Raw genomic sequence first — 12,874 nt, 5'->3', positions numbered from 1 at the left:
AATTAGTTACTTAGTCTGTACTCTTTGAGTAACTGAAGGGGAAATTGTTTTGTTTTGCACTGCTGAAGTTTGCAGCTTTGAATTCTACATACTAGACATGAGTGTGCTTGATAAAAGTAAATGTTTCTATTTCTGTGGTCATATTATGAAGGCATGCTTTGCTGGATCTAGAACTGAACAGACTTCCATGATTCACGTTGACTCTTATAACTTATCCTGATTGTTGTTTTTCTTATGAATACTGCATGTAGGAGACAATCTTGGTGCAGCCATTCTTAAAGTAATTCTGTTTACTTCAGCAGGACTACATACATTGATTCCCCATGCAAGAGGTGAAATTGCTTAAAAAGTTTCAATCAGAAGGTTACCCTGTCTGTATTTTACTCCAGTCAAGAGCAACAGTATAAAGATCGTGTGAAAGAGTTTCATGTTCCACCTGTAGCTGCTTAGGATGAGATACTTATTTGAAATTATGAATTCAAGAAAACATATCTCGGGTTTGGTGTGCTGGTGAGCTTGTGGTTTCTGAGTTTATTTTCTTTGTGTATTGTCTTAAAAAGTATATTGTTTTTTGTCCTATTTGAATTAGTTACTTAGTTGCTACTTATTTAGAATTGTTTTCTGTTTAACATCTCGCAGAAATACTTTAGAAATCTGGATTAATACACGCTGAACAGATGAATTCTTAAACGGAAAGTTGTTTTCACAAGTAAGAGTATACAGTTATTTTGAGATCCAGTCCATTACTTCATCCTTCAAAGTGCATTATGATTTCATCTCGGAAAACTATAGCATACATTGCAAGAGGTATTTTAAGAATGACATAGGAGGACTGTTGTTTGTTCATTTAGTTATTGGAAAATAGATGTTCTAATAAATGTACAAGGCCAGAGGCTGTGTGAAGAGCAATGATAGAAACAAAGACAGCCTGGAAGCTACTCACCCTGGGGCTCGAGGGGCTGCCTGTAATTCCTTGTCTGGAGGGGTGACCTTTAAATAAAGGTCAGATAGGATTGCACTGGAAGCCTTGCAGGTGCTCGACAGAAGACGCTTAAGATACTGTATTGCCAGTGGGAGTTGGCCTTTGCTGTAAACTTCACTGTGGTTAACATTTGTAAATACTTGCTGTGTGTTCTGTAGTAATATGCTTTTTATTCTTTTTTGTTGTTGTTGTTGAAGATTTTTCACCATTTTACTGCTCCTCTTTTTCTAATGGTCTATCTTTCCTCATGTTGAGAAGTTCTTTCTACTTTGAATGTTTATAAGCCTTTTGCACACCAGCCTCTCTTCCAGCCTCTCTCATTCAGGGCAGTAAGTCGCTTGTCCACTGTATACTTTGTTTCCATCCTTCCTCGAATCTCTTTTTGCATCTTTGTGATTGAAGTTCAGCCTTTCTGTAAAAATACTTTGACCTTCTGAATAGTGAAAAGGTTGGAGGACAAAGGATAAATCTATCTTTGTATAAAAGAGAATGCATCCAAAGCCACTTGGAAATTTTAGAAACCTTTAGAAAACTTTTATATGTGTTAGGAATGCTAGTGGAGAAGTACATCTGCAAAAAGAACAAATTTCCTTCTCGCAAACTGATCGAGAGGCCCACTTTAATCATATGATTTTGGTATTTGGGACTCTAAATACCAGAAGTCAGTGGGGCTTAGCCTCTCGCTGGCAAGTCTGCACTGTACAAATATACATCACCAAGGGGCAACAACCTATCTTAGAAATTAGGAACAGGTTCAACAGTTGCTTTACTCAATTCTCTTAAAACTCTTGATCCCTTTTGCAAAGGACTTTGTCACTTGTGCAGAGCACACCTAGCAGAGTAATCCAAGGACTGTATAAATCAGCCCTAAAACAGGTCAGCTGGAATCTCCCAGCAGTGCTGGTGGGAACAAATGGATATGACCATTGATCTTCAGTGCTAAGTCCAATTCAGTATTTGGGTTTTGGTGTAAGAGACACCATGCTGAGAAACAACAGCTTCAGAGAAAAGTAAAAGAGGAATTTTGCTTGGCAATCTGGTACATTACTCAGCACTCATCTTGTAAAATATTTATATGGGTGTTTCAGTTATTTAACAGAGAGATCAAAAATGCATTACCAGACAGTGCAACCAAGGTAAATTAAAGTGAAGGAATGGTGTAAAAAAATGAAACTGTAATTACGGGGATATGAATAGCAAAATATTGTATGATCAGAATTTTTTAGATAATGGCCATGAAGGGGGATTTTTTTTTTTTAATAACATGCAAGGGATTTGCTTTTCTAGTTCTCTCTCACACATAATAAAAGTGCTTTACAAAGGAATCAAGAACCGTTTGTCCCATTTTACAGAGGCAGATCGAGGGAACCGTAGAAACCCATAGGTTAATTTTCTTAGAGCCTTGATGATGCATGTCCTCATCCTCTATTTTCCAGCCTTCTAGAGACACCTTAACTTCTGAATAGGATCTAACGAGGAGGTGTTCCCTTGGAGATGAGACTGCCTCTGTTGCAGCAGCCCCCCGGGAGTGGAGCCCAACCAGCTCCATGTGGTGTTGGGTCAACTCCAAAGCCCCCTCCTGTTCTGGTGGGGTAGGAGAATGGGGAAGTAACAAGGGCCTCATCCCCCTGGTATTGTACTGAGAACTGGTTAGCATTCCCTCTGAACCCTCTGTTTTTCTTCATCTAGGCATATTTTTTTAGGTTTTTGCATTTTCCTGGATGAATTTTATATCAGTGGATTTCAGTAAGCTGCCTTGTTCTGCAGTGTTATATTTTGGTGCTGATAATCAATACATATTTATTGGCATTAATTGGATTGCTCAATTTATGTAGATTTCTTTCCTATCATGTAGGCCATGGTGTTTCAGATTCACTTTACGCTGGCAAACATTTATCCTGCCTTTGCAAAAAGTGTTTTCTGCCCTTTTCATGCCCTGGCTATTTGCTTTTGGCCCTCTGCCATCTTATTCCTGCTGCTTATACAAACATTTGCATAGTGATCCAGTGTGATGGACGCTGAAGCTAACCTCCCAAAACAAAAAGCTGCTCTTTAACCTGGACCAGTGCTTTGCTCTGCTCCACTGCTTGTGTTGGCGCAACAATTAAAGCTGTCAGGGCACAGTGGAGGGACCAGGAGTGCGAGGATGGGAAGCAGGCAGTGCTGCTTAATGCCAGCTTTAAAGCAACAGTGCCAAGTGGAGTTTGAGTCCATCATCTTGGAAATTATCCATTGGAATTGGTCCGCCAATCAGATTGTCTTCTCCACGGTCTTTTCTGTTCAACTGTAGAGAGGCTGATTGCACCCCCGTTTCCAGATGAAATGCATTTTGGTTTTAATATTAATAATATTAATATAATTAGAAAAGGCAATGCTAGATCTTCTCATGCATTTCAATTTGGTAGACTGGAGAGATGCTTCTTGAGCTGATATGTATATAATCCTGAATAAAGCCTGGGAATCTGTCTGTTAGGAGCTGGAAGGCTTCATACTGATGGAAATCCCTTTTCTGAATAGTTTTTTTCTTCAAAGTTAATTATTAAATACCTCTTTGTAGCAGTTGCTATTACTCTAACAGCAAACTTTTCTCACAGTTGGTTTAATGGCATTACTCAGCCCATAACAATGTGTCTCTGTCTCTGGGATATTCCCTCAGGTACATTTTTAACTCGTCTGACAGTAGCAGCCTAGAGGGCTTCTCCCTGCAGACAACAGGGCTGCTATTGTGTGAATGAATGTTTATATAAAAATAGATTGTTCTTATCGAGACTGGGAGCCAGAGGCCCTTGAATTTGAAACTTTGCTCAGAGATCTGCCTTGGTGGCCTTGGGCAAGACATTCGATGTGTGTGCCTCAGCCACACTGGAGAGAAAGGAAAACTAGTAACTATTTGATTTATCTGAAATGCGCACTCGTGAGAGACCTCAGCCTTTGTTCTCACAGCTGCAGAAGGAAAATCTCACAGGTCAGGGAAAGAAGTGTTGAATCCTTTAATGTCCTGTATTGTGATTTCCATATGAAAATGTAGCTTCAGTGTTAGGGATGTGTTTCCTTCTGTCCCACCATATGTTAGTCTTTCCCTCTGCAGAAACCCAGGGGAGCACAGGCTGCAGCTGCCCAGACCTTCTGCTCTCTGCAGGGCCATGGGGATGGATGTAGTGGGAACCCAGGGCCTGCTGAGCTGGGTGTGCGGCAGCAGCAGGAAGCCACTGCTTAAGAGAGCAGCTCTTGCAGGAATGATTGCTGGGGAGGTGTGCCCCAGGGGAGTGGGGATGCCATGCCCTGAGCTGTCAGCCTGGGGTGGCCCTCAGATGCAGGACAGAAGGGTTTGGTCCATTCAAAGTGGAGAAACACTTGCATTTACCTTATTCGTTGGTGCTCAGACAGTAGGAAGGGGACTGTGTATGAGATGTGTTTCTAAGTGGGTTTTTGTGTCTGTCTGCACAGTTCTGCTCCAATTTACTGCTATGAAACTAGATGGGAGTGTTTGTTACTTTTCAGGATTAAAAAAATTGCATATAAACTTCATTAAGGTTTTAAAGATTTTAAAACATAATTTTGTAGTGGGTATGTACATTGAGGATCTTACAATACTTCTATGTTTAGTTAAGATAGCGTGCTAAATATTTGTTCATATCAAATGTTTCAATCCCTTTTGTAAATATTTATTTTATGATATTTAGCGTAGTTAAGCATAAAATTTAAGATATCCATTTGTACATTCTGTCCATAAAATACTTACCAACCATAAGGCTCCAAAAATGCTGCTCTTGCTTTTCCCTGCTGTATCTATTTGCACTCACTGAAGCACAGCATTCAGATACACAGAGAGCTCTGGGAGTTGAAATTCTTGCCTTTTGATAACCTGTGTGATGTTCATATAGTCCTTTATAATATGCTCTTATGCTCTCCTCCCACAAGGAAAGTGCTGAGAGCAGCCACTGTTGTATCATATCACTAGAAAATACCATCAACTTAACTGTAGGAACCAAAACAATTGTATCAGTAAAAACTAATCTACTTTTTAACTGTGTGACATCCTGTTGAAGCAATAAGCTTTGTTCTTCCAACATAGGGGAATTAGGAGCCTGCGATGCCGTGTCATCTTCTACTGTACAAGGGTAGGTAAGCCAAGCAATGTGCCTTACTTATCCTCAGTTGATGGTTTTAGTTAGGGAGAAGTCTTTGGAATCTCACTGAAACAGCTCCTAAAAGAAAACAACTTGCCTGAGGGTGCAGTAATAGTGAGCACCTCTGGTTAATGAATGGCTGCATCTCCTATTTCCACTCAAATGAAGAACCAAGAAACCAAGTTACCCTAAAGTGTCTGTAGATTTAGAGAGGCATGCTTGGTCTCTGTGCCCTGGCAGTTTCCATCCCCCACAATGATTTAACGTCTCCAGTCATCAGATTGTCTTGTTTAAAAAAAGCATTTAAATGACCTGTTTCTTGAAAGCAGTGGTGGAGCATAGCTTCTGCTCTCTTTACTTTTGTAGATGTAGCCTTTCATTATCCTTTGTGTGGTTACTTGTGCTTTTTTCTGTCTGTATACCAGAAAATTTGGTGATTTATGCCATGCTGATACTTCTCCAATTTTATTAAACTTAAGTGCACTTTGTGTACTTTGGAGCTCATTCTTCAGGTGGTAATTTCCCCTTGTTATTCCACAGTGAGACGTTTCTGTGTAGTTCTTGCATGAAAATCCACTCACCAAAACCTTGGGAAGTTTTTTCCCAATTCAGCTCTTTATTTCTATACTGTATAATTGCAGTTTACTGTGCTCTATCAGAGCTGTTGAAGCCATTGCTCTGGAATATTCTGTGCTCTCAGATAGCTTTAGGGCGAGACAAAGTGTGTGATGTTCGTGTCTTTTTCCTCATGCTCACTAGCCTACACCTCTCATGCTCTTAAATACTGTGTATCAACCTACTATTATATTTTGGTTTCACGTGATTCAGTGGTGGTAGATAAATAAAGCAGCCATTGAAATGTTTATGCTTTTTATTGACTTAGGGTGCTTTGGAGAGCAGCATTTATCTACAGCTCAGTGAAGCAGTAAGAAGATAAAATACTCCCTCAAGAGTTTTTGTTTGTAAATAGAGCCTTGCATTAAGCTGCTATGAACTGGCAAGCTTTCAGATTTTTGAATGCACTGTTTTTGTCTTCATTAGTAATTATAGCTGAGGGTAATAATACTGGAATTGTCCTGCACCAGAAATAACAATACTACTTGATGATATGGATGTATGATATGCTGTGGAAATTTTTGACTTTGACCTTGAATTCTAGGCCTGCCTTGCCACTTCCCATGCAGTGATTCAAGCTCTGGTGCCGGCACATGGGCACCTTAAAATGCTGAATTGGAAGGGTCACTTCTTCTACCTCTTTTGTAATCATTTCAGTATAAATGACCGGTCATTGAGGAGGAGTGAGTAATCTCATTGTGATGCTCAGTTGACTCAAACGGAATTATGAGACGCAATGATGCAAAGTGTTTTTCTGTTGTTTGACTGCATATTTACTTTTGGGATCTGACTGTAGACCATTGTACAAGGGATACATTTAGAGATCTTGGTACAGTCACCTGGCATGTGAGAAACCTTGGCAAAGTCAGTTTGCACTTCTGTGCTTTACTTCTGCTTTAATGTCACTTTAATGTGGGCCAACAGATGAACTGGTTGGTATTTTTTACTTTGAGCTATGGATTTTTTCTTTATTAAAAAGCAGAGAAGTTCTCTTGGAAGGTTGCTCAGAGAAAACATGGAAAATAATGTTTACATTTTTCTGGCCTCTGAAAACTGATGAAGTACATGTTTGCCAAGCACTGCAAAGTTTATGGTGGCCTTTCCATTTATTTTTTTCCTGTATAAATTTTCCCCCACTTTTCCACAGAGTAATAATTATACATTTCCTCGAGAAGCTTTAAATTTCTGGGGCAAAAACTGTCTTTTGCTCCTGCAGTTGAAAAATCTCTGGAAGGAAAATGTTCTGCTGTTCTTGCTGTGAGCCCTTAGGTGATGCAACTGACATCCGAATGCAAAAGTCCTTACTTTAGAATTAAGTATTACTTTTCCTTTACCCTGATCTATGCCACAGATGAAAATACATTTCTAAGCTCTGTATTTAAGTAAGTATAACAGAAACATTTTGGTAGTGTAGAGCCAGAAAATGCAAAGGAATATCTTTATCTGTCTGGCTCCCTGTAGTATTCCATTTTTTGGCTGATTTTACTATTTGAAAATGCTGTCTGAAGCCTTATCTCTTCAGTTTCTCAACATTAGTTCTCAATGATGATGTAAGTTTAGTAGCTATATCAATTTTCTGAACTATCTTTTTACACTGGGAGAAATACACTTGGAGTCTAGAAGTACAGTTTACAACATTGCTGTGTAGCAGAGAACCTGATGATAATGCTGGGTTTCTCTGGATCTTTTGAAAAACAAAGTGTGCCTGGAAGACAGGTCATCTTCTCTTTCCATTCGTCTTTTTCCTACTCCTGCCCTTCTTTCTCTTCTGTAGTAAACTGGTAGCCAGATTTATTTCCATGACACGCTCTCTACCCCTGTATTTTACAAAAGGAAATAAAAAAAGGTAAAAGCTATGACTTCACTGTTAAATTTGTGTTAGTTTCAGGAAAACAAAGAAAACTTGCTGCTGACTGATTTTTAAGACTTTAGCTACATATATATATATTTTTCCCTTTCTGCTTTATATTGGCAGGGTAAAAAGCTTGAACATGCCTCGTAGCCCAACATCAAGTGAAGATGAAATGGCACAAAGCTATTCTGACTATTCTGTTGAATCTGAATCTGACAGTTCCAAAGAAGAAACTATTTATGACACAATTAGAGCAACTGCAGAAAGGCCAAGCAGCAGAATGGATGACAGTCAGAGCAACACTCTAGTGATTCGAATTATAATACCTGATCTACAGCAAACGGTAAGGGATATTACATTACCATTTAAAAAAATTTAGAAATGATTGACTTTGGTGGTTTCAGACCGCAGTAGATCTGTTTTATTTTCTTACAACTCAGTCAAAGTGTATGTCCTGTTTGCTTTTATGTCCAATTTTCTTACCCCAATGGTGTGTCCAACTGGTTGCCAAAACTAAATGCATCATCCCAAGCAAGAGAATGTATTTAGCATATTAATTTGATGTAAGCTGTGACCATGAAGCAAAATACTTGTCTGATCTGCATTCAGAGGCATTTGACTGAGTAGAATAAGGAGAATTTTGGATTTAAAATCTCATCAGAAAATATCGTGTACTCTCCAGGAAAGCCTCATACATAAGTAACTCCATTGTCTTGTTTCTCTCTTCATGAGATAGTTTGTGATTAACAGTAAAGTAGGGCTCAACAGGAATTCACCTCTCTCTCTTTTTTTAGTCACCTTTCTACGTCATCTTCCCATGAAAATGGCATTCTGGGGTGCATTAAAAAGAGCGTGGCCAGCAGGTAAAGGGAGGTGATCCTCCCCCTCTACTCTGCTCTGGTGAGGCCTCACCTGGAATATTCTGTCCAGTTCTGGGCTCCCTGGTACAAAAAAGACAGGGCTTTCCTGGAAAGAGTCCAGCGGAGGGCCACGAAGATGATAAAGGGCCTGGAGCACCTCTCTTATGAGGAAAGGCTGCATGACCTCAGTCTGTTCAGCCTTGAGAAAAGAAGACTGAGAGGGGATTTACTGTTTATAAATATATGAGGTGCGAATGGCAAAGGGATGAGGCCAGACTGTTTTCAGTGGTGCATGGTGATAGGACAAGGGGAAGTGGCCACAAACTGAAGCATAGGAAGTTCTGCACAAATGTGTGTATGAACTTCTTCATGGTAAGGGTGATGTAGCACTGGAACAGGCTGCTCAGGGAGGTTGCAGAGTCTCCTTCTCTGGAGACGTTTAAGAGCTGCCTGGATGCCTACTTGTGCAGCCTGCCGTAGGGAGCCTGCTTTGGCAGGGAGGTTGGACATGATGATCTCTAGAGGTCCCTTCCAGCCCCTACAGTTCTGTGATTCTGTGATTCTGTGATTCTGTGAAAAGATATCCTTGTTAGATAGCTATGATGTTTAGAATGTAAAAATGAGGAAAGAAACGCCAAAATAGATCTTTTCTTCCTGTTGTGCTGCTATGCCTTCACTACACAGTGCTATTTCTTGGGCTTCCACACAGAAATAAGCACCCTTGGTTTGGAGGAAGAAGAAAGTGTGGTATTGTATCATTCCACAGGTTTTACAGTGATGTGAAATCATTATGTTATTCTTTCCTGCCTCCTCACCAGTTATAATGGAAATGTATCAGAAATTATAGGATCAGCCTTTTCTGATTTTCTGAGATGAATCACTTAAGATGCAAATATTCTAAACCTATAGCTGTCTCACAGTCCAAACTCATTTGGATGAAAATAGAAAGGTTTATCCTACCATGTCTTACAGAAGGAGATGTTAAACAGACTTTCCATTTGTTTAAAAATGTACAAATGATTTGATAGTAAAAATGATTTTTTATTAAAAAATATGTCCTGGATATTCCTTACATATCAGAGGTCTACAGTCCAGAACCCTCTTTCTGGTGAGGAACTATAAAATTGTGTTTCTTTTATGGCAGAACGTTTAAAATGCAGGATCTAAAAAGTTAGGAAAATGAAGTTGGAAAAGCTTGCTGTTGTAATTTGTAACAGTCCTTCTAAATGCTGCAGTAGGAATATCAATTGCATCCTGAAGACGGTCACTGGGAGTTACTTGCTGATTCTATCTAGAACCACAGCTTGTCTATGTTTTGATTAATTACCTAAATTATCCTGAACCTTCCTGAATGTTGTTGTCGTGAATTTCAGCCAATGGTATGCATCAGACTTTCCTCATTTCGAAGATGATTATAAAACCACCGTTCTTTTTGGGGATGTCTGTTACATACATTGCTCCATGATGACATTTGACTTCTATATCATATTGTGCTGCCACTCAAGATCCATCTCAGATAAAATTATTCCTTTCTTTTTAATTAAGTTCATTTTTGGAATGATAGAGATGGCTTGTCTACAAGCTGATAGGAAAGAACTGGTTTGACAGTATGGCCCCAGGTGTGGTTGTAGAGCTGCTTTTTTTTAAAGCTCAATCTACACAGCGCAGCAGAAACTCAGAGAAGTCTGTGCTGCAGCTGGGAACATTCTCTCTTCAATTCTTGTATTTAATATTTTTAGTTAAATCTTGAACCTCTTTCTGCTGAAATTGAGGTGCCACTCTATTAATTTAAATGGTGTGAGATTAAACGCTGTGAAGAGGAGGTGGTGTGGGACCTGAGCTGGACAGGAAGGCTCTTGAGGGAAGAGCAGCACTGTGGCTGCTGGGATCCACCCGCAGGATCTTTGTTAAATCTTGGCTGAAGCAATCATCACCTTGGATCTTTCATTTCAGAGTTGATAGAAATATTGAAATCTACTGTTGTACACTGTATACTTTTAATAAGCATTTTACCTGTAATGAAGTCTTCTGTCAGTGTTCCTACCGGTCTGCTATATACTTTACAATGAATAGATCCAATATAAAAAGAAAAATTACTTTTTTTTTATACTTTCTAGCTTCTCTCTGATGTTAAAAACGAAGTGATGTTGGCCTCCTGAAGCCCTCTCATTTCATCACTCTGTTTCTTAGACCAATAATAATTTGTTTATTGGCACTATTGAAACTATTACTTGGTTAAAAATTCATTTTGTTCAGGAAATGAAATAAAATGTATTTTAGGTTTCCTTCTTCATTTGTTCATTTTTATTGCTTTACATTTCAGTATTTTTTTTTCCTTTTCAATAAAGTCTTAATGAAAAGCAACTCAACTGTTTTAAACAGTCATGTAGCAGATGACCTATTTCTGATTTAATTTGTAAGCCCACAAATTCTTGTGCAATAAAGTGAAATCTGGATTCAGTTTTACAAAATGATAGCTTAAATGCAGCATAACACAGCTTGAAAAAGATCATAGTTCGTTATAAATTATCAACCATTGTGGATGATAATTAATGATACTCTCATCTGAAACTTTGAAGATGATGTAAACCTGGCCAAGGTCATACAAAGCTCTTATTTTTCAGTTATTATATCTATTATTTTTTTTGTCTCTTTTTCAGTTCAGATGATAATCCATAGTGTTGAAACAATACATTGTAGAAAGAGTAATTTCTTACTGCTTTTGTTCATCTGTACTCAAGTAAGTGTCATCCTTAACACAGGAGCGTGGAGAATGTTTATATGAGTGGTGGAATGATTTCCAGAATCACTAATATTACTGAGGGAATGGGGCGCATAGTAAACCTTCCATACATGCATAGGAGTGTGAGCCACTGAGCTCTATCTCGTGGCATTTAATTTCCTGATTCAATAAGCCAGAAGTTACTAGATCCTTCTTGGAGCAGAGCATGGGTGTAATCTTTTGAACAGCTGCTAATTTGTAGTGCATCCAGCACAGAGGGATCTGGCTTGCTGTTCTGATGGGAATCGCAGTGACTGTCTGTTTCTTGTCTCCTAGCTATGCTGGCCTCTCTCTGCTAATGTGGAGGATACAGACGGACAAGTCTGAATCTCTCTCCTGGGCTTCAAACTAATCCCAACTGCCTACCTCATGCCCAAAGGCAATGCCCATTCTTGGTGTTGAATGTCTGTTGGACATGGAAAGCTAGTGAGCTGATGCTCCTGTGCTTTCCTTTAAGAAAGATGGCATATCTGACCTCTCCATGGACCATATCAGAATCCACATTAAGTCTTGTGTCTATTTCCTTTGTCAGCCAGAGCAGTAGCACATCAGAAGTGACGTTGCCTTTGACTGGAAGCAGTCTGGTTCCTCTCCACTTGCTCTTGTCATTTCATCAGTAATGGCAAATGTTTTGTGTTCAGAATTGCTGTTTTTTTTCCTGGACTTCAAGAACAGATCTGTCAGACATTTTTTTTTAGGAATGTTTTTGCTATTGTATTATCAGCACATGGTAGTTGTTCTGCTCTTTTGTTTTATCCCATGGTTATGTGCTCACTCTGGCTTGTGTTTAAAATCAAAATAAATCAAAATGTTCAGATTCATATGTTTTATTAATTTCTGATGTTGAGATGGGACTGGGTCCAACAAGGACTTCTTTGAAGTCTTTTCTGCCCTTTTGTTTTGCTGCACTGCTTCAGTAATGAGCATCACCCCCACTGCCCCCTTTTATTTTATTTTTCATAATATTGGAATTTCCTCACAAGATGTTTGATAAATGGCAGTTTCATAAAGCAACAGCTTAAGTTATAACTTCTGCTTTACTATTGACGCTTTTGTATACTTTCTTATACTTCATATTTTCTACTCTTTATTGCCCCTTGGGATCAAGAACCTCTTCCCTCCAGTGCTTTTATTTCCAAGATAAAGCACTCATTTAGATTGTGCACCTTTTGTTTAATGAAGATAGGGCCCCAATTTTCATAACTGCACCTTGAGCCACATTTTTTTCTTAAGAAGACCCCATTTTGATTTGTTTCCAGTCAGTTTAGCCATCCACTGCTTCAGGTCTATTCCATTGTTTCCTTTCCTTGCAGCTTTTCACAAATACTCTGTATCCTGTTTTGTGACTGACTGCTCATTGCTACCTTCTTTTATAATTGTCTTCATGTTCAGTTTGATTATGGAAACATTGTGGGTGCTGCTGACATCTGTACCTATGCCTCTAAGGGCAGGTGATCTGACTAGCCAGCTGGAGGCAGTCTGGTCAGGTTGGGATTTTTTGAACTTTCAGCTGATGAATTTGGTGTTTTCTAAATGCTTTTTGAGGAAGGAAAGCAATGCTTTCACAAATTAAAATGAGGGTGCTGCCCCTTTCTTTCTGTCTTTCTGTCTTTCTGTCTTTCTGTCTTTCTGTCTTTCTGTCTTTCTGTCTTT

At 39.1% G+C, this 12,874-nt stretch overlaps 1 protein-coding gene across 10 annotated transcripts in view; it reads left to right on the top strand.

Annotated features, from left to right (window-relative positions):
- Window positions 1-12,874, top strand: part of SHANK2 (SH3 and multiple ankyrin repeat domains 2) — a 344,725-nt gene that overhangs the window by 35,318 nt on the left and 296,533 nt on the right. For 9 of the 10 annotated variants that reach the window (XM_021402182.1, XM_021402180.1, XM_021402178.1 and 6 more), the window contains one exon: window positions 7,703-7,922. In XM_021402182.1, the coding sequence (XP_021257857.1) occupies window positions 7,703-7,922 (220 nt within the window). Of the gene's footprint in view, window positions 1-7,702; window positions 7,923-11,105; window positions 11,180-12,874 lie in introns of those variants that run through there. The other variant, XM_021402186.1, reaches the window with a different exon arrangement.

The sequence above is a fragment of the Numida meleagris genome, chromosome 6 (genome assembly GCF_002078875.1).
Source record: "Numida meleagris isolate 19003 breed g44 Domestic line chromosome 6, NumMel1.0, whole genome shotgun sequence".
NCBI lineage: Eukaryota > Metazoa > Chordata > Aves > Galliformes > Numididae > Numida > Numida meleagris.
Note: the sequence above shows the minus strand (reverse complement) of the source record. Positions and strands in the feature narration are given on the sequence as shown.